The 21518-nt window shown below is 46.4% G+C and overlaps 1 protein-coding gene across 1 annotated transcript in view; it reads left to right on the top strand.

Annotated features, from left to right (window-relative positions):
• GLB1 (galactosidase beta 1) overlaps positions 1 to 21518 on the top strand; it is a 102905-nt gene that overhangs the window by 15497 nt on the left and 65890 nt on the right. Inside the window, exons 2-6 of the mRNA XM_068981819.1 lie at positions 10609 to 10778; positions 12418 to 12568; positions 13108 to 13168; positions 14345 to 14439; positions 20882 to 21062. Coding sequence (XP_068837920.1) covers positions 10609 to 10778; positions 12418 to 12568; positions 13108 to 13168; positions 14345 to 14439; positions 20882 to 21062 — 658 coding nt within the window. The remainder of the gene's footprint in view (positions 1 to 10608; positions 10779 to 12417; positions 12569 to 13107; positions 13169 to 14344; positions 14440 to 20881; positions 21063 to 21518) is intronic.

Genomic DNA, 21518 nt, shown 5'->3' with positions numbered 1-21518 from the left:
CCCAGACTGCATCGGACAGGCCTCACAAGGTCTAGGGGTGCCCTTTCCTTAGGACAAAGGTGCCCTAAGTCCCACTGGGGAAGGAATTTTTATCATGTGTACTTGGGTGGCATCACAGTGCCCTTCCGCAAGGGGATCCTCCCTTCCATCAGTCAGTTCCCGCCTCAGAGCTGGGGCCTGGATGAAGGAGCCGTGATTTCCCGTGGTGGTGGCTGACCTCAGCTGTTTGTTCATGAGTGACTGATTTTTTTGTCTCTTGTGAGACTCATCAAGTTGGAGTCCCACTGGCTGCCCAACTGTCCCCCCGTTTCGGAACGCTGTGGTTTCTGAGCCCTTGCCTGAGGTCATCTCTCAACATGCCCCGGTTGCCACCACGGTCATAGTGATGGTGATTATGTCCACCGGCCCCTGGCGGCTAGGTGGCCCCTCTTTGGGTAAGTCAGCACTTCATCACCCTCGAAGACACAGAGTGTCTTCTGCCCTGCCCTGCCCACAGAGCACAGCCCTCAGGGGACCTGAGGTCTCCAGGGCCTCCTCACTGCAGCCTTCCTTACAGAAGGGCGCCTTATCTGGCCAGGCTTGGGGAGTGTAGGCAGATGGTGGGGTGTCTGGTCACCGGCTTTACCTTCTCATCTCTTAGAGCCGTCTCACACGTTCCTTAGGATTGCAACGCAGTCCGGGCACCTCACTTCATTTCCTGTAGGTCAGCATCAAGTGCGAGTTCCCAGGCACTGGGTTCCAGCAGCACAGGGGCCGGGTTGAATGCCTTTCCCAAGATGAAAGCTCACGAATCTTGGGAGAGTGAGCCACGTCCATACGCTCCCATCTCTCCTCCTTGTGTTGTGTCCCCTCGAGATCCGCTCGCCATGTTCCCCTCCACCCCATTAAGTCCTGGCCTTATCTTTCTGGCAGGAAGATATACGTCTCTTTCAACATTGCCACGGAAGCCTCTAGCATTCACAGCATGCCCTGCGTGGACGCATGATTTGAGCCTGTCAGCCAGTCTTCCTTCAAAGCTGCCAATCAGTTAATAAAAGCCAGCCAAGCCCACAGTCCTTACAGTTAGCAGCACCCTGTCCTTCAGCCCCGTCCCACAGGGAGAGCTAAGGCAGATGCCAGCTCCTGTCTGCCTGTGTCTCCTCCCAGCCCTGTACAGGTGGGGCCTCGGTGCGTGTGTTTGCATTACCAGAGGCTGTCGCCCCCTCCACTTAGCACTCCTTTAGGGTTCTCACTGCTGTCTTGACATAGAGGAAATGAGAAATCCAGGTATAGACTCAGCATCATGAGGATCTGCTGTTTAGGCCACTTCTGGAACAAGTTGTCTTAATTTGGGTTCCTCTAGAAGTAAAACCACCAGGGAAGTCCTAGAAGTAAGACAGGCTTCTTTGGTGGCTCAGACAGTAAAGAATCTGCCTGCATTGCAGGAGACCCAGGTTTGATCCCTGGGTCAAGAAGGTTCCCTAGAGAAGCGAATGACAACTCACTCCAGTATTCTTGCCTGGAAAATGCCACGGACAGAGGAGCCTGGCGGGCTACAGTCCAGTTCAGTTCAGTTCAGTCACTCAGTTGTGTCCAACTCTTTGCGACCCCATGGACTGCAGCATGCCAGGCTTCCCTGTCCATCACCAACTCCTGGAGCTTGCTCAAACTCATGTCCATCCAACCATCTCATCCTCTGTCTTCCCCTTCTCCTCCTGCCTTCAATCTTTCCCAGCATCAGGGTCTTTTCCAATGAGTCAGTTCTTCACATCAGGTGGCCAAAGTTTTGGAGTTTTAGTTTCAGCATCAGTCCTTCCAATGAATATTCAGGACTGATTTTCTTTAGGATGGACTGGTTTGATTTCCTTGCAGTCCAAGGGACTCTCAAGAGTCTTCTCCAACACCACAGTTCACAAACATCAATTCTTTGGCACTCAGCTTTCTTTATAGTCCAACTCTCACATCCATACATGACTGCTGAAAAACCATAGCTTTGACTAGATGGACCTTTTTTAGCAAAGTAATGTCTCTGTGTTTTAATATGCTGTCTAGGTTGGTCACAGCTTTTCTTCCAAGGAGCAAGGATCTTTTTAATTTCAAGGCTGCAGTCACCATCTGCAGTGATTTTGGAGCCCCAAAATATAAAGTCTCTCATAGAAAATTGGATTAAAGATTTATTGAGCATGGCCCCGCCCATCAGAACAAGACCCAGTTTCCTCCACAGTCAGTCTCTTCCACCAGGAAGCTTCCATAAGCCTCTTATCCTTATCAGAGGGCAGACAGGATAAAAACCACAATCAGAGAAAACTAACCAAACTGATCACATGGACCACAGCCTTGTCTAACTCAATGAAACTATGAGCCATGCCGTGTAGGGCCACCCAAGACGGACGGGTCATGGTGGGGAGTTCTGACAAAACGTGGTCCACTGGAGAAGGGAATGGCAAACCCCTTCAGTATTCTTGCCTTGAGAACCCCATTTACAGTAGGAAAAGGCAAAAAAGTATGACACCGAAAGATAAACTCCCCCGGTCTGCAGGTGCCCAGCATGCTACTGGAGAAGTGTGGAGAAATAACTCCAGAAACAATGAAGGGACGGAGCCAGAGGGAAAACAGTGCCCAGTTGTGGATGTGACTGGTGATGGAAGTAAAGTCCGATGCTGTGAAGAACAATATTGCATAGGAACCTGGAATGTTAGGTCAATGAACTTGGAATGTTAGGTACGTGAATTTCTCGTGAGGCAGGTAAGGTGGTCTGGTATCTCTTTTAAGAATTTTCCACAGTTTGTTGTGATCCACGCAGTCAAAGGCTTTGGCATAGTCAATAAAGGAGAAGTAGATGTCTTTCTGGAACTCTCGCTCTTTCAGTGATCCAGTAGATGTTGGCAATTTGATCTCTGGTTCCTCAGTTGTGTCCGACTCTTTGTGACCTCATGGACTGCAGCACACCAGGCTTCCCTGTCCTTCACTATCTCCTGGAGTTTGCTCAGATGGAGATAGTTTGCTCCATTGAGTCATTGTGCCATTCAACAATCTCATCCTGTCTCTCCATTCTCCTCCTGTTGTCAGTCTTGCCCAGCACCAGGATCTTTTCCAATGAGTCAGCTCTTGCATCAGGTGTCCAAAGTATTGGAGCTTCAGCTTCAGCATCAGTCCTTCCAATGAATATTCAGGGTGGATTTCCTTTAGGATCGACTGGTTGCATCTCCTTGCAGTCCAAGGGACTCTCAAGAGTCTTCTCCAACACCACAATTTGAAAGCATCAGTTCATTGGCGCTCAGCCTTCTTTATGGTTCATCTCTCACATCCATCCATGACTACTGGAAAAACCATAGCTTTGACTAGAGGGACCTTTATCAGCAAAGGGGTGTCTCTGCTTTTTATTACGCTGTCTAGGTTTGTCATAGCTTTTCTTCCAAGAAGCAGGCGTCTTTTAATTTCATGGCTGCAGTCACTGTCCGCACTGACTTTGGGGTGGGAAGTCACAAAGACTCGAGGGATGAGTTTGAGATGAGACCCTATCAGCATACAGTACGATGAGCTCCCCAGGGAGTATCCACAGGAGCTGATGTAGATGTGTGTGTTTTTAATTTAAAATATTTATTTATGTGACTGTGCCAGCTCTTAGTTGTGGCACTTGGGATCTTTAGTTGCAGCCCGTGGGATCTAGTTCCCTGACCAGGGATTGAACTCGCACTCCGTGGTTTGGGAGCAGAGTCTTAACCACTGGACTGCCAGGGAAGTCCCCTGAGTTCACATTTTAAGCCTAACTTTTTCCCAGTTTTATTGAGAAATAATGGCACACATCCCTGGATAAGTTTAAGGTAAACAACATGATTGACTGATATACATATTGTGAAATGATTACCACAGTAGGTGTTAATATCCCTCTTCTCGTACAGATACAATAAAAAGGAAAGAAGGTGGAGGAGGAAATGGCAACCCATTCCATTATTCTTGCCTGGAAAATTACATGGACAGGGGAGCCTGGTGGGCTACAGTCCATGGGATTGCAGAGTGGGACACGACTGAGCACACACACACACAGTCCCTTATAATAAGTTTTTATTTCTGTGATGTCTCCTCTTTGATTAACTATTTTTAAAAAATTATTTTTGGAGTATAGTTGATTAACAATGTTAGTTTCAGATGTACAGCAAAGTAATTCAGTTATACATATATCTATTTTTTTCCTCTTTGATTTCTAATTTGATTATTTTATCTTTTTTTCTCAGTCTAATTAAACGTTTGTCAGTGTTGATCTTTTCAAAAAAATTGGCTCATTGATTTTTAAAAATCTTAAAAATAAAAAAATTTAAAAAAAAGGAAAGAAGGAAGAAAGAAAATTTTTTCTTATGACGAGAACTCTTAGAATTTACTTTCTTAACAATGTTCCTATAGATCCTGCAGCATTCTTAGCTGGAGTCATCATGTTGTACATGACATCTCTGGTACTTATTTACCTTGTAAATGGAAATTTGTGTCTTTTGACCACCTTTCTCCAATTCTTCCTGCTCCGACTTTTTAATTTATGTCAACATTTCACTTGGAAAAGTTCTCACACATACAGAGAGTTGAAAACATTTCATATCCTCACCATTCAGATTCTCCCATTAACATGTTACTGTCAGTTATCCCTCCATTCATCACTGCATCCATCAACTCTGTCTTATTCTGGGGATGCATTTGGGAGTCGGTTGCAGACATCGGTGTACTTCCTCTGAAATATATCAGCATATAAATCATTACCTAGAGGTCAATATTTGTTTAGAGCCCTTTTTCCCTTTAAGGTAGACTTTACATGGGCCTTCCCTGGTGGCTCAGATGGTAAAGAATCTGCCTGCAATGCAGGAGACCTGGGTTCGATCCCTGGGTCAGAAAGATCCCCTAGAGAAGGGCATGGCTATCCACTGCAGTATTCTTGCCTGGAGAATTCCATGGACGGAGGAATCTGGCGGCCTACAGTTCCTGGGATTACAAAGCGTCAGTCAGTGAGCGACTTTCACTACTACAGACTTTACATACAGTGAAATGCATGAGAGATTTTTTAATTTAACAGTGTTTTGGGTTTTTTTTAAGGTTTGTTTATTTTTGGCTGTGCTTGGTCTTCTTTGCTGTGTGCAGACTCTCTCTAGTTGCGGCGAGTGGGGGCTGTTCTCCAGGTGCGGCGAGTGGGGGCTGTTCTCCAGTTGCGGCGAGTGGGGGCTGTTCTCCAGGTGCGGCGAGTGGGGGCTGTTCTCCAGGTGCGGCGAGTGGGGGCTGTTCTCCAGGTGCGGCGAGTGGGGGCTGTTCTCCAGGTGCGGCGAGTGGGGGCTGTTCTCCAGTTGCGGCGAGTGGGGGCTGGTCTCCAGGGGCAGCGAGTGGGGGCTGGTCTCTAGTTGCGGCGAGTGGGGGCTGGTCTCTAGTTGCCGTGCTTGGGCACAGGCTTCAGTAGTTATGATGCACTGGCTTGGTTGCCATGAGGCATGTGGGATCTTCTCCTGGCAGGGATTGAACCCGCGTCCCCTGCATTGGCAACAGGATTCTTAACCACTAGACCACCAGGGAAGCCCACCGCTTGATGAGTTTTGACAAACGCATACACCTGGTAATCCCAAACCCTGATTCAACTCTAGGATGTTACCATTGCCCCAGAAAATTCCCCAACGTTCCTTCCCAAGCATTGCTATTTTCAAAAATATTTTATTTTGTTTTAATACCATCAACATTTCAGAGTAACTCTTATCACTAGACTTTAAAATGTCCCACATGTTGGATTTGGCTTCTGACTTCCTCGTGTTAGAATTAGATTCAGTTCAGTTGAGATTAAAGTTCAACAATGAGCACTGCTTTGAGGTGGGGCTGTGTACATCTGCCTGAATCACAACGTGAGAGTCACGTCTGCTTGTTCCACTTTTATGAGGTTGACATGAACAGAGGGATCACATCTGCCTGATCCCTCCTTTATAAGATTCCTTCAACCTTGATGATGGTTTTAGCATACACTGATGATTACCAAGAAAGGTCCATCTAGTCAAGGCTGTGGTTTTTTCAGTGGTCATGTATGGATGTGAGAGTTGGACTATAAAGAAAGCTGAGTGCCGAAGAATTGATGTTTTGAACTGTGGTGTGGAAAAGACTCAAGTCCCTTGGACTGCAAGGAGATCAAACCAGTCCATTCTGAGAGAGATCAGCCCACATGTTGAAGCTGAAACTCCAATACTTTGGCCACCTGATGTGAAGAGCTGATTCATTTGAAAAGACCCTGATGCTGGGAAAGATTGAAGGCGGGAGGAGAAGGGGATGACAGAGGATAAGATGGTTGGATGGTATCACCAACTCACTGGAGATGAGTATGAGTAAACTCCAGTAGTTGGTGATGGACAGGGAGACCTGGCGTGCTGTGGTCCATGTGGTCACGAAGAGTTGGACACGACTGAGCGACTGAACGGAACCGATGATTGCAGCTTAAGTCTATTATTTCACTCAAGGTTAGGAAAGGATGTTTTTCAGATTCTGTTATTCTGTCACCATTTATTAGCTAGAATTCTGTGAAGAATTCTCCATTGTCAACTTCTTGGTTACCCTGAAATATATTTTTTCTGTGAAAAGGGAAATAACCTGCTTGGCTTTTTCCCTTTGCTTGTCATTTTTGGAGTAATGAGTTGGTACTCTCGCAGTCTCCAAAAGTGACTGGTGAATTCTTTTTTCCCCCCTCTGTGAATCATTATGAACTCATAAGTGTTAATATCCTTGCAGTCTTTTTGTTCCAGATGATAGCTGTTAAGTTTCTCTCTTTTAAAAATAATTTTTTAAAAAATATTTTTTGATCTCTTGGCTGCTTTGCACGGCATGTGGGATCTTAGTTCCCCGACCAGGCATTGGCAGTGTGGAGTTTTAACCACTGGACCACCAGGGAAGTCCCTCTCTCTTTTTCAAAGAAAAAGCTCAGGTTTTTCTGCCCAGAACCAGGGGGAGCCTCTGGCTTAGGGTCAAACCCATGAGTTCTGTGGGGTCCACTTCCTGCCCACCTGACCCCTCGATACCGCCACCAGGGTCCACAACTCTGCTTCTTTGATTGCTATTTCAGGAAAAGAGCAGAGTGCCAAATATTTGCAAACCCCACACGTCTGATCCTATCAGTCTTCTGTTCAAGGTGCTCTCTGTGGCTCTCGGCACAAAGTCCAGGCCCTTGGATGGGACGTCAGAGCTCATTCGGTCTGGCCTCTCCCGTCTCCCGGTTTCGGCTGTCACTCTGCTTTATCTGTGTTTGCACCACGCCCTGCCCGAGTGCCGCACCCTCTCCGTCAGGGCTCCCAGTTTCTGCTGCCTGCCTTGCACCTCTGCTTGGCTAACTCTTCTTCATCCTGGGGCTCAGCTTAAACCAGGCATTCTCAACGCTGACTGTATGTTACATCATGTGGGCAGTGTTAAGAAATGCCAAGGCCTGGACTCCACCCAAGATCAATTAACATCCGCATGTCTGAGCAATGAGGCTTGACTTTGCTATTTGTAAAAGCTTGGGCAGGTGATTCTGTTGTGCAGCCAAGGTTGAGAATCACAATTTGAGGCATTCCTTCCTCTGGAAAATTCTTTGTCCCCCAGGCCTGTGTTACAAGCTGTTTATTACTGTTGCCGTCTTCTGCTCTTGTCCCGTCCCCCAGCAGTACTTGATATAATTGGATAACTGTGTATGTTTAAGGTATACAATCTGGAGGTTTTAGCCTCATTTAATCATCTAAGACTCGTTGTGTTGATTCTTGGGTTTCTTCCTCGCTAGACAGAAGCTTCACGTGGGCTGAGGCTGCATCTGTGTGGTTCCCCTGTTATTACTCAACACGTAGTAGGTGTTTGTAATTTTTATAAGTAGTTATTAGGTTGATGTTTGGGCTGCATTTTGAGGTTGTTTGAATGCAGAGATGGTGGTGCTGCTCTGTTCTGTGGGATTAAGCCAGATTTCACCTTCTGCCCAGATCACTTCTCTCTAAGCTCATTTCCTACTTCTCTGAACTACTTCTCTTAGACAAGGAGATTTGTGGGATCTTAGTTCCCCAACCAGAAATTGAACCTACATCCTCAGCTGTGAACAGACTCCTAATCACTGGACAGCCAGGAAATCCCCAACCAGCAGACTTTAGACAGCCCTTTCCTCTTCACAGTTCTTTCCGAAGTCGCTCCCTCCCTTTCTATCGGTCTAAAGAATTTCCCCAACCTCTGAGCTGCCTTTGAAGTCACAGAACTTGTAGGAAACCTTTATTTGATATTTATTCGTATACGTGTTTTGAGATGTTTTCAAAATCATCCATTGGGCCACATGGTATAGGAAATAATTCTTATATTTTTGTTAGTTTCTGGTTTTTGAATGGCGATTAAAGCATTGCTTACTGAAAGAATAAAGGGATATTGACACTCTGGCATTTGAAAAAATGATTCTTAAATTAGTTTTTTGTTTATTTTTGGTTAGTAAAGCTTTCCAGTTGTCTCTTAGCAGTCTCTGAATTGTTTAACTTTTAGCCACTTTTTTTTTTTTTGCCATGCCTGCAGCAAGCGGGATCTTAGTTCCCCAACCAGGGATCACATCCACGCACCCTGCAGTAGAAGTGCAGAGTCTTCACCGCTGGACCCCAGGGAAGTCCCACAGTCACAGGACTTTAACCCTCTAGTTGGATTTCAAGCCAAGTGGGATCTAGGACCCCTGCTCTCATGGTTGTTTCCAGATGCAACACTCAAAAGTTTCATGGACTGTTATGATGCTATGAAAAAAAGATTTTAAAAAATGGCTAAAGATGCACAAGAAATTTTACCAACACTTGTTGTTCAGTCGCTAAGTTGTGTCCGACTCAGGAACTGTAGCACGCCAGGCTTCCCTATCCTTTGCTGTCTCCCTGAGTTTGCTCAAACTCATGTCCATTGAGGTGATGATGCCATCCAACCATCTCATCCTCTGTCGCCCCCTTCTCCTCCTGCCCTCAATCTTTCCCAATGTCAGGGTCTCCTTTCCAGTGAGTCAGTTCTTCAAATCAAGTGGCCAAAGTATTGGAGCTTCAGCTTCAGCATCAGTCCTTCCAGTGAATATGCAGGGTTGATTTCCTTTAGGATTGACTGATTTGATCTCCTTGCTGCCCAAGGGACTCTCAAGAGTCTTCTCCAGCTCCACAGCTCAACAGCATCAGTTCTTTGGTGCTCAGCTTTCTTTGTGGTCTGGCTCTCACATCTGTACATGACTACTAGAAAAACCACAACCATTGTTAACAACGGAGGACACTAATTAAATGGTTTCTTGTAGCCTTGGGTCGGGAAGGTCCCCTAGAGAAGGAAATGGCAGCCCACTCCAATATTCTTGCCTGGGAAGATCCCATGGGTAGAGGAGCCTGGTGGGTTGTACAGTCCAGAGCATCGAAAAAGAGTTGGACATGACTTAGCGACTGAACAATAATTTGTAACCCTGGTCCTGTTGCTACATGAGGTCTGTTGGTGCCTTTTTCCGTCCACCAGAGGGCAGTGCTCTATTTTACCTAAAAGTTGGCCTCCCCTTTGAGGTCTTCACTTTCAACTCCTAGCATTTCGCCTTCTGAAGTGATCCCCAGTGTTTCTTGAAATTTGATTTGATTCTAGAAGTACAACTTACATTGCAACACCACAGAGATATACATCCATATGCAAATCTGTATATGCCTATATAACTAAAGTTGCATAAAATAACACTTATCTTTGTAGAGAAGAGACTTGTGGTTGCCAAGGAGAAGGGGGTTGGGGGAGGGACGGATGGATTGGGAGTTTGGGGTCAGCAGATACAAACTATCATAAAGAGAGTGCAGAGACAACAAGGTCCTGCTGTATACCACCGGGAACTATGCTCAATATCCTGTGATAAATCATAATGGAAAAGAATATGAAAAAAGATGTATATATAGGTATATCTGAATCGCTTTGCTCTACAGCAAAGATTAGTACAACATTGTAAATCAACTACTTCAATAAAATACAATTTTTTAAATAACGCTTGTCTTTACTATGTGTAACACTGAATTTTTTTTTCTTTCTTTTTCCTATTCTCTTTCATTTAAAAAAGTTCTGATCACCCAGATTGAGTTCACGATTCACAAACTGGGTCGCGGATATTGCCTTCGAGTTCATTTAGTCTGGCATCCTGCATTTTTATGGATGGAGAGACAGAGGGTTAGAGAAGGATGCTCGGTCATGGCGGGACTCAGAGCAGCAGCTAGGAAGAGGTTTCAGGGCTTCAGACTTCTGGTCCATTGCTCTGAGCACAGTGACGTTCCTGCTGAGGGAAATGCAGGGCTCCAGCAGGGCGCGGCCACAGGGGGCAGGGGGAGGCAGTGTGTGTGTGCGTGTGTGTGCATGCACGTGTGTGTTGCCGCCGCAGTACCCTGGGTATGAGAGGAGCCCCCTGTAGCAGGGGGACTCTTTGGTAATGTGACTTGGGCATCTCACCCGCTGATTGTCACATTGGCGCCAGCCTCTGGAACTTGGCATGTAGGTCCCCTTCGCCCTATCTCAGCCGTGGTCTGTTTTATAGCCCAGAACCGGGCACGTACACAAACTAGATGGGTAGGGGGTCCCCCATCACCGTAAACATCTGCTTTCTGAGGGTGGAAGTTCTCATGGGGTCCAATCCTTGCTCTGTAGAATGCCACCCAGAGAACATTCCAGATCGACTACCACCGTAACCGCTTCCTCAAGGATGGCCAGCCCTTCCGCTACATCTCGGGAAGCATCCACTATTTCCGTGTGCCCCGCTTCTACTGGAAGGACCGGCTGCTGAAGATGAAGATGGCTGGGCTGAACGCCATCCAGACGTAAGTAGGAGGGCACTGGGCTCCCCTCCAAGGCAGAGACACCCGCAGCTGGAGTGGGGGACCAGCTGTATCTCTCTGTGCAGAGGTTTTGTTGCTCAGAATGGGAATAATAGTCTGGTGTCCCACTCGAGTAGTCTTGCGTGGGAAATCCCATAGACAGAGGAGCCTGGCAGGCCACAGTCCATAGTATCGCAGAGAGTCGGACACAACTGAAATGACTTAGCATGCACAGTGTCCCGGGAGAGATTTGTCTTGGGCTTGGGTGTCGCTTCTTTAGACAGTTAACTACTTCTTCCAACCTTGACCTTTGTCAGGAGATATCATAAAATGAATAGCAGCTTAAAAAGGCAAAGGGAAATAACAGTGACTGAGGATTTTCTGTGTGCAGGACAAATGACATGGATGATGCCATTTCTCCAAGTTCACCATTACCGAATGCAGCTGATAAAACTGAAATTTGCCGAGGCATGTGCTTTTGGACAGAAATCCAGCTGAGATTTAAAGATAAGGGTGTTTGTAACTCCTCTCAGCTCCTAGGGGAACACGCCTTGTTGGGTAGATCCCTGAAACCTAGTTTGTCTTTGTGGTTCTGCTGGGGTGATTCTATGGCCCAGGGTTACAGAATCACCCCCAATAACTATCTCTCCTCATCTCTTCTGTTTGTTTCAAAATGACTAATTGAGAAGGAAGTTGGGGTGGCTGGCCACTCTGGTTTTTGCATTGCTGATGTGAATTGCTGATAACTTTTCAAAGATTAAGTATGAGAAAATCCAGCAGCAGATTCCTGGGACAGATGGTTCGGGAGAATCCCACTCATTCTTCTGGTTGTCGGACCACTGGGGCCTGTCTGTAGTTTTAGCCCTAAAATTAAAGTTTTAAAACTAAACTAAGTTCTCGGAGACCACAATGGCTCCAGGGACCCCTGAAACCCTGAAACCATAAGTTAGGGGTCACCAGAGAGACCTTTGTGATGGCAATGGGTAGCTTCGTGTTTAAATCTGTGTCCCTTGCTGCAGGCAGTCAGGGGAGCTGGTCAGAGTTTTTGTTACTTCACCTCATTCAGGATATTCCTGATAAAATTTCTGGTTAGGAGGACACAGGGCTTGGAGGCTCTTCCATTTTTATTGAAAAACATTTTTCAAAAAGTAAGTATATCGCTTCTGACCTTAACACAGATACTTGAATTTTTCCTAAGCCTTACACAGGCATATATAATTTTTACACAGTAGAAGTCTGCATCAATGTAACTATGTATTTTTTGTGTTTTGGCCACGCCTTGTGGCTTGCAGGATCTCAGTTCCCCAACCAGATATGGAACCCCAGCCCTGTCAGTGAAAGCCCGGAATCCTAACCACTAGGCCACCAGGGAACTCCATATATCTATATATAGTTTTTTTTTTTTTTTCAATCAAGCATTAAATAGAAATGGGCATCCTTTGTGGAGCAGACACTTAAAAGTGTCCCCACAAGTTTGATTATCTGGGTAGCTGCCATGAAAACTCAAAACAAGAGTTTTTTCTCAAGAGGATGTCTGTGTGTGTCCTGTGGGTTTATAGTTATGCAGAGTGGTTCAGAAATGTGTATGGGACACCTGGAATTTTGAGCTGTTTTCAGGAAGGGGCTCTGTGCGTCTTGGCAGGTACGTGGCCTGGAACTTCCATGAGCTGCAGCCCGGACAGTACAATTTCTCCGGGGACCATGATGTGGAACATTTCATTCAGCTGGCACATGAGCTGGGACTGCTGGTCATCCTGAGGCCTGGACCCTACATCTGTGCAGAGTGGGACATGGTGAGTGTGGCTAACCTGGCCTTGTCTGCCCGGTGCGTGGACAGATGGGGCTCTGGGGGAAAGGGAATGAAAGCGGTGTGGATAAGTCTCATTCCAGATAGCATGGGCCTGTAGCTAAGAAAGCCCAGGTGTCTTTTACCTTAGGTGGTGGCCAGGCAGAGAGGAGCAGGGAGGGGTGAGAAGGCATGGGTCCTCCTCTTGGTGATCACAGACAGAAGTCAGTTTCATCTGTTAAGAGCAGTTCATGAAGTGGCCTCTGTCTGCCCCACAGGGTAGATATGAGGTTCAGTGGAGTAATCTATAGAAAAATCTTTGATTCTCAAAACATTGCATTCATGCAGAGTGATCTTATTTTTTATTATGTTTACAATCTCTAATTGCCCTGAAAGTTACAAACCAGAAAGCCTAGCTCAAATACCCATTCTCCATGACACATTTCTCCTTTACTCTCACTGCTAGTAGTAGTAATAATTTCTATCTCCCCTAAGATCTTTAAGTGGTTTCTTTTTTAAATTTGTTTGCTTGTTTCCCCATCCTAGGGAGGATTACCTGCTTGGCTGTTGGAGAAAAAATCTATTGTTCTCCGTTCTTCGGATCCAGGTGAGTTGTTAGAGATGTTGTAAGAGAATTTAAGAAAGTTCAGATATTTTATATCCAAAGGGTCAGATACAATATTTCAAAGGCTGGGGTACTCCTGGGTAAATGCTTCTGAAAGTTTAGTAAAAGTGTGGGTGTCCATCATTCTCCACCAGACACTGAGTGTGTAGGAAAGAAGGATTGTTTGAACAACTCGACGAGATCTTGTCGATCCCTTGGTAACTCTTTGAATTAGCACTGGGCCCCATTTGCGGTTGCCTGATTGACGTTAATGCTTTCTCTCCCTCCGTTCTCAGTCTGCGACTTGATGGGGGATGACTCCCAGCTAACCAGAAGGGCAGACGTAGTTTCTGTGGTGGTGTCCCTGGATCTCTCTTCACCTACTTTTACAGAGTGATCTGTGAGTGATAGGTTTTTCCCTTATCTAGCTATAAACCCTGATCAGTCTGCAGGTCCTGATTTGCTGTATTTATTTTTTGCTGGCGTATAGTTGACTTACAGTGTGGTGTGCACAGCACCGTGAATCAGTTATGCATATTTTTGAGATTCTTTTTCCATGTAGGTCATTGCAGGGTACTGAGTAGAGTTCTTAGCTGCATTTCTGTCTTCTGAAGACTTCATTTCTCTTGGGGATGAAGCTGGTCATAAGAGCAGCTAACAGTGATTAAATCTGCTGTATAAAAGGCTAGTACATTGTGCTCTGTGTGGCTTTTCTTAGCGTACTACGCGCACGTTTCACACTCAGTGTATTATCAGTGTTTTACTATCTCATTTAATACTTATAGCAGCTTTGTGAACTGCATAGTTATCCCCATTTGCCAGTGTAAATGTATAGTTGATTAGAACTTTATTTTTTTAAACTCAGCTGTGACAGAGAACGACCCATCACTCAGTCATTCAGCAAACCTTGGCATCAGATATCTCCTGTGCCGCAGGCTTGTGGCCCTAGCGGCAGGGGCCGATACCAGGCACACTGGTCCTCTGAAGGCCCCGCTGAGCAGACAACTCCAGGCAGGACAGCTTTTATCAGACTTGTGGTGCACGTGACACCCCTGTTTCAGAAGGTAGTGGTTGAATCAGTCTGTTCGATCTCTGCTGCCAGCCCCAGGATAATAGGGTGCATGGTGCCTCTTTGTAGAAAAAAGGTGTGTGATGGTGTTAAACCTGGTTGTTTTCCAGATTACCTTGCGGCTGTGGACAAGTGGCTGGGGGTCCTTCTGCCCAAGATGAGGCCCCTCCTCTATAAGAACGGAGGCCCGATTATAACAGTGCAGGTAATCATGGAGCCCGGGCTGGTAGGGGAGGCTTCCATTTATCCACACAGTATATGGGAGTGAAGCAGACGGGAGCCGCGTGTGACTCTTCCTTTCTTTCTCTTTTAAGTTTTAGAACTGAAGTGTAGTTGATTTGCTATGTTGTGTAAGTTTCAGGTGTCCGGCAACATCATTCGGTTTTATATACGGATATAGATTCTTTTCCATTATAGGTTATTACAAGATGTTGAATATAGTTCCCTGGGCTCTACAGTAAGGTCCTTGCTGTTTATCCTCCTATGTCTATCTCTAAGAGGCAGTGCCACAGACGGTACTTTGATTTGAATTGCATTTTGAGGGGGCTTTACCATTTTTGAATGCCCACTTTGGTGTCTGTATCGCCTCAGTCGTCGGTTCCCATGGGTGTGGGAAGAGGATGCGGTGAGCTGGGGCCGCTGTGTTTTTCTCTCCCACTTCCTGCGCTCGCCTTCCTTCTTCCATGTGTTTTTCTCTTGCAGTGACTGGTAGAAGGAGGAGTGTGTCATATGGCAAGGGTGTCCCAAGAGAAAGATCAGTTCACGTGACCTGCAGTGATTTTCGATGTTTGTAAAATGACTTAAGTCAAACAAAACCATGTTTGTTGGTCATTTTGCAAGGGTTCTCTTATTGCAGAGAGTATGTTATGTAAAACTGGCTGTGGCCCGGACCAGCATGGGATGTGTGCAGCGCTCCCTAGGGGAATGTGGGCCAGCACTTGGGACCAGCACTGTTCACTGTCTGCAGGGATGGTCATTGTGGGGAGGGAGCCTGGCCACTTCTGTGCACTTAAGATACAGGCTGTAAGGGACTTCGTGGCGGTCCAGTGGTTAGGACTCTGCACTGTCACTGCTGTGGCCTGGGTTCACCCCCTGGGAATTAAGATCCCACAAGCTGTGTGGGATAGCCCCCCTCCCCCCAAAAAACCTAACAAACAAATATGTAGGTTGCAACAAGAGGGCTGGGCTGACCAGGGTGCCTGTTCTGACACTGTGTGGTGGAGAAAGGCCAGGTTGCTATTCCCAGAGGGATGTACTACTGGTAGCATTCATTGCCCCCCACCTGTCCTGAGTCTGTACCAGTTAAGCTTCAGTTCAGTTCAGTTCAGTCGCTCAGTTGTGTCCAGCTCTTTGCAACCCTATGAATTGCAGCACGCCAGGCCTCCTTGTCCATCACCAACTCCTGGAGTTCACTCAAACTCATGTCCATCGAGTCGGTGATGCCATCCAGCCATCTCATCCTCTGTCGACCCCTTCTGCTCCTGCCCCCAATCCCTCCCAGCATCAGGATCTTTTCCAATGAGTCAACTCTTCTCATCAGGTGGCCAAAGTATTGGAGTTTCAGCTTCAGCATCAGCCCTTCCAATGAATACCCAGGACTGATTTCCTTTAGGATGGACTGGTTGGATCTCCTTGCAGTCCAAGGGACTCTCAAGAGTCTTCTCCAACACCACAGTTCAAAAGCATCAATTCTTCGGCGCTCAGCTTTCTTCACAGTCCAACTCTCACATCCATACATGACCACTGGAAAAACCATAGCCTTGACTAGATAGACCTTTGTTGGCAAAGTAATGTCTCTGCTTTTTAATATGCTATCTAGGTTGGTCATAACTTTCCTTCCAAGGAGTAAGTGTCTTTTAATTTCATGGCTGCAGTCACCATTTGCAGATGAGAATACCAGACCACCTAACTTGGGTCTTGAGAAACCTGTATGCAGGTCAGGAAGCAACAGTTAGAACTGGACATGGAACAACAGACTGGATCCAAATAGGAAAAGGAGTACGTCAAGGCTGTATATTGTCACCCTGCTTATTTAACTTCTATGCAGAGTACATCATGAGAAACGCTGGGCTGGATGAAGCACAAGCTGGAATCAAGATTGCCGGGAGAAATATCAATAACCTCAGATATGCAGATGACACCACCCTTATGGCAGAAAGTGAAGAGGAACTAAAAAGCCTCTTGATGAAAGTGAAAGAGGAGAGTGAAAAAGTTGTCTTAGAGCTCAACATTCAGAAAACAAAGCTCATGGCATCCGGTCCCATCACTTCCTGGCAGATAGATGGGGAGACAGTGGACACAGTGAAGCTTATCGGAGCCTGTTTTCCTATATGACGATTTCAAGGCTGAAGCTGGATGTGTCTGCCTATCTCAGGTTTTCCTCAGTTTCCACTGTTTTTCAGTTTGTTGTTGTTGTTGTTTAGTTGCTTAGTCACGTCTGACTCTCTGTGACCCCATGGACTGTAGCCCACCAGGTTCCTCTGTCCATGGGATTCCCCAGGCAAGAACACTGGAGTAGGTATCCATTTCCTCCTCCAGGGGATCTTCCCAACCCAGAGATCAAACGTCTCTTGCGTCTCCAGCATTGACAGGCAGATTCTTTACCATTAAGCCACCTGGAAAGCCCTTTGCTTCTAAGTCACTTAAAAAAAAAAAATGTATTTACTGGGTTGTACTGGGTCTTAGTTGCAGCCTGCAGGATCTTCAGTCGCAGCATGCTAACTCTTAGTTGGGGCATGTGGGATCTAGTTCCCTGAGCAGGGATCACACACCCAGGCCTCCTGCATTGGGAGCAAGGGGTCTTAGCCACCGGACCTCCAGGGAAGTCCCCCCTAAATCACTTTCAATTTTCACTCACATGTTTTCTGTATCTTTTGGTTATTGAAAGCCACTAAAATGTCATCCCTGGAGAAGGGAATGGCAGTCCACTCCAGTATTCCTGCCTGGAGAATTCCACGGACAGAGGAGCCTGGCGGGCCACAGTCCCTGGAGTAGCACAGAGCTGGACACTACTGAGTGACTAACACTTTCACTTTCACTTTAAAAATGTCATCAAATACGAACTCTGCACAGGAGAGCAAAGTTGACTGATTTAGAGGGGTGGACGGTGGGCGTGTTTCCTCCTGTATCCATCCCTGGCAACCTCAGGTGACATGAACTTAACTGTGGGTCCTGCCAGGGGACTCAGTTCCCTCCTCTTTCTTCTCCCCACATCTCTCAGTCTGCTCAAACCCCAGCTAATCCTTTTGCCCCTTGGTAATCAGGAATGGGGGCCTTCTACCCTACAACCTAATTTGTGGGGCACTCGTCATGAGGGATCCCCTCTGTTTATACCTGTTGTGTTGGAAGGTCAACAACTGAAAACGTCTTTGTTGCTTTACAGTAAATCCCCTATGTATGAACGAGTTTCATTCCAAGAGCACGTTCCTAAGTCTAATTTGTTCCTAAGTCCAACAAAGTTAGCCCAAGTACCCAACTAACACAATTGGCTATATGGTGCTGTACTATAATAAATTTATAATACTTTCCACACAAATAATACATTAAAAAAAAACACAAAAAAGAAAACATTTTTAATCTTACAGTACAGTGCAACAACTGGAACACGGGGGTTGGCATCAAGGGAACAGGCAAGAAGAGCAACTGACTGGAGGAGGGAGACAAGGTGGGAGACGATAGAGCTGAAGAATCGTCGGCAGCGGGGCAGAGTACAGGCTTTGATTTCATCCATGCCTGATGTTGACGGTAGAGGTTCTGGTTCCTTGCTGGATCAATTCTGTCTGTTATTGTTCAGTTGCTCAGTCGTGTCCGACTCTCTGTGACCCCATGGACTGCAGCACTCCAGGTTCCCTGTCTTTCACCATCTCTCAGAATTTGCTCAAACTCATGTCCATTGTGTTGGTGATGCCACCCAACGATCTCCTCCTCTGTCGCCTCCTTCTCCTCCTGCCTTCAGTCTTTTCCAGTATCAGGATCTTTTCCAGTAAGTCGGCTCTTTGCATCAGGTGGCCAAAGTGTTGGAGCTTTAGTTTCAGCCTCAGTGCTTCCAGTGAATATTCTGGGTTGATTTCCTTTAGGATTGACTGGTTTGATCTTGCTGTCCAAGGGACTCTCAAGAGTCTTCTTCAGGATCACAGTTTGAAAGCATCAGTTCTTTGGTGCTCAGCCTTCTTTATGGTCCAACTCTCATATCTGTACATGACTACTGGAAAAAACCATAACTTTGACTATACAAACCTTTATCAGCAAAGGAATATCTCTGCCTTTCAACACTGTCTAGGTTTGTCAAACAATTCTGTCAACCCTCTTGGAAAATGATCCAGTGGTATCTAGGTCCTAGCTCTTTTTTTCTCGTCATAAATGACAATGGTAGCCCTGGATTGCATTCTGAACAGCTCCTGCAGTCTTTGTGAACTGTTCTGCATTTGGGTCCCACACCTCAAAACCTAACAGACAGTGGCTCCTCAAATAAAGCAAATCCCCTTGCCATTTCCCTGCATTGTGAATCTTTTCGGTCCTTCAGTTTCTTCCTCTTCCTCTTGCTTCTCTTCATCCTTTCTCTGGGCACATTCACATCCTTGATAGTTCACAACTTGAAGGTTCGTATGTAGGGGACTTAGGAGCTTACAGGGTGAAATAACTATCCTGGAGCAAGTATCTGCGAGCTGCAGTAGGGGCCCCCTGCCCGTTGCGGTAAATCAGTGCCATTGGCACACGGCCATTTATGCATTGTCTAGGGTGCCCGGGCACCATGAGTACGGCCCCAAAGCCCCTGGTGTTTACTGTCTGGCCCTTAACTGATGAAGTTAGCCAACTCCTGCTCTAGAAAAATCAGTGTTCCTCAGAATCTCACTTCGACTTCTTCTGTGTGTCTTTCAAGCCCTTTTCTGTATGTTTCTCCTCTCACCTGCCCCGCCTCTCCTCTCCCCTCCTTTGCAATGATAGAGAACTTGAATATAGGCTTTGTTGCCGGCATTTTGAGCCCTCACAAGATGCCAGGTGCCGTGTATCGGCTCAGGGACTCCTCGTGCAGCCCAGTGGGGAAGGCACACTCACCTCTGACAGACAGAGACGGTTTACACGTGGAGCCACATGGATGAGAAGAGGCAGAGCTGAGATTTGCACGAGGACTCTTGGGCCTTTGATGTCTGTGCCTGCGACCGCAGCGCTGAGCTGTCTTGCCAATGTGGAGCTTTTCTCTCTTTCTCTAAAAAGCAAACCAAATGATGTGTATGCATGAATTACAATCCTGTTTAAAATACCCTCCTATATTTTACTGTAATATAGTGATGTTAATGGATAAACGAGGCTTGAAAAAGTAAGTGAAGTTCAACAATGTCAGCTTGGGCGTGGCCAGAAAAGAACTCAGGGTGCAGAGGCTGTGAGCCCACTTTGTTGCTAGAGCTGACCTTAAAGTTAGCTCTGAACTTCTTGGCAGCCAGATGATGAAGGAAGACACAGCCATATAAGTACCTGTCTTTTTTTCCTTTTTGGCTGTGTTGTGCAGCCTGTGGGATCTTAGTTCCCCGACCAGGGATTGAACCTGTGCCCCTTGCATTGGGAGCACAGAGTCTTCAGCACGGGACCACCAGGGATGTCCCTGTAAATAGCTCTTAATTAAAAGGAGGAAAAAGAAAATGAGGGGGAATGTACCTTGCCTCCCAGCTTCCCTCAGGCTGGACACCTGTTTTCCGGGGGCTCACGGTTTCTTTTTCTTTTAACTTTATACTTTGTATTGGAGTTTCTAACAATTACTAGCAATGTTGTGATAGTTTCAGATGCACAGCAAAGGGACTGAGATATACATGGATCCGTTCTCCCCTGCCAGCCAGGCTGCCACATAACACTGAGCAGACTTCCCTGTGCTATACAGCGGGTCTTTCTTGGTTATCCATTTTAAATATAGCAGTGCATACGTGCTAATCCCAAACTCCCCAAGTATCGCTTCTTGGGGGGGCGCTCGGTTTCCTGTGCTCATGTTCAAAGACAACGTATTCCTTCTATCACAGAAGTTTGTTTTGTGTTGTGTGCCAGTTGAAATTTTTATGTTTGGGCAATTTTTAAATTTTTGTAAACTTGTGAGCTGTAACACACACACATTAATGTGCAGTGAATGAAGCACTGTGGAGAGAACAGCCACAGAATGACCACCCAGGATGGGAAATGGTCTGTGACCAGGACCCTAGAAGCTTCCTGATTGTGCTCTGCTTTTTCTCACTGTCCTGACTTTCATGACCATCAGCTTCGTGTTTTTTTTTTACACTTCTACCAACCAACTATCCTCACACCCACACTTACAGTTTGGTTTTAATTGGTTTGGATTTTCTGTTTGGGAAGTTGTATTATGTGTATTTTTTTAGCGTCATGCTTCCTTCATTAAACTCTATAGCTCTAAGATTTTTTTAAATATTTATTGATTTATTCATTTGGCTGCATTGGGTCTTACTTGTGACTCACAGGCTTAGGTTTTTATGCTGAGTTGCTCTTTGGAAAATGAGTTTTGAGGATCAAGTGTAGGAGATATTTAGGGGGAGGGGACCACTAAGCGTCATCATCTCAGAGAGGCTTGGGGAGTTTCTCCAAACAACAGTTTGCCTTAGAACGTTGGAGTCTTGATTTCTTTCCCCTCCTCTTTTTTAAACTTGCAGGTTGAAAATGAATATGGCAGCTACTATTCCTGTGATTACGACTACTTGCGTTTCCTGCAGAAGCGTTTCCACGACCACCTGGGTGAGGACGTGCTTCTGTTCACCACGGACGGGGTGAATGAGAAGTTCCTGCAGTGCGGGGCACTCCAGGGGCTCTACGCCACTGTGGACTTCAGTGCAGGTTGGTGTCTGCAGAAACCCAGCTCAGCGGGCAGATCTGGGCCTTTTACTCAGTCGATTGCTCTAAGCAGCTATTGTTTAAGTGGCATGGGCATATTGAATAGGATTTCCCTAATTTTCCCTTATTTGTAATGGTAAAATAGAATACCTGATAAAGCACCCCTTGGTGGCACAGATGGTTTGATGTCAGCTGAGTTGGCCCTTAGGACACAAGCTGTGTTTCCAGCCCTGGCAGAGCTGGCTGCAGCCTGGAGTCCTGTTTTCTTAGGGGCTGCTGCCAGGGGTTCCCCTAGCTGGAAGAGCTCCACCTTTCAGGCTGTGTCTGGGATGTGCTATTCTTCTCTGCACCTGCCCCCTTACCGCCTCCATCCCCCCAAGTCATGGCTGGGTGCTTGGGCCAGGTTGAGGCCACTGTGAACTCTGAGGTCAGCTCTGGAGTGCAGAGAACATGCCTGGC

The sequence above is a fragment of the Capricornis sumatraensis genome, chromosome 10, assembly GCF_032405125.1.
Source record: "Capricornis sumatraensis isolate serow.1 chromosome 10, serow.2, whole genome shotgun sequence".
NCBI classification, from domain to species: Eukaryota; Metazoa; Chordata; class Mammalia; order Artiodactyla; family Bovidae; genus Capricornis; species Capricornis sumatraensis.
This window is presented reverse-complemented; position numbering and strand designations above follow the sequence as displayed.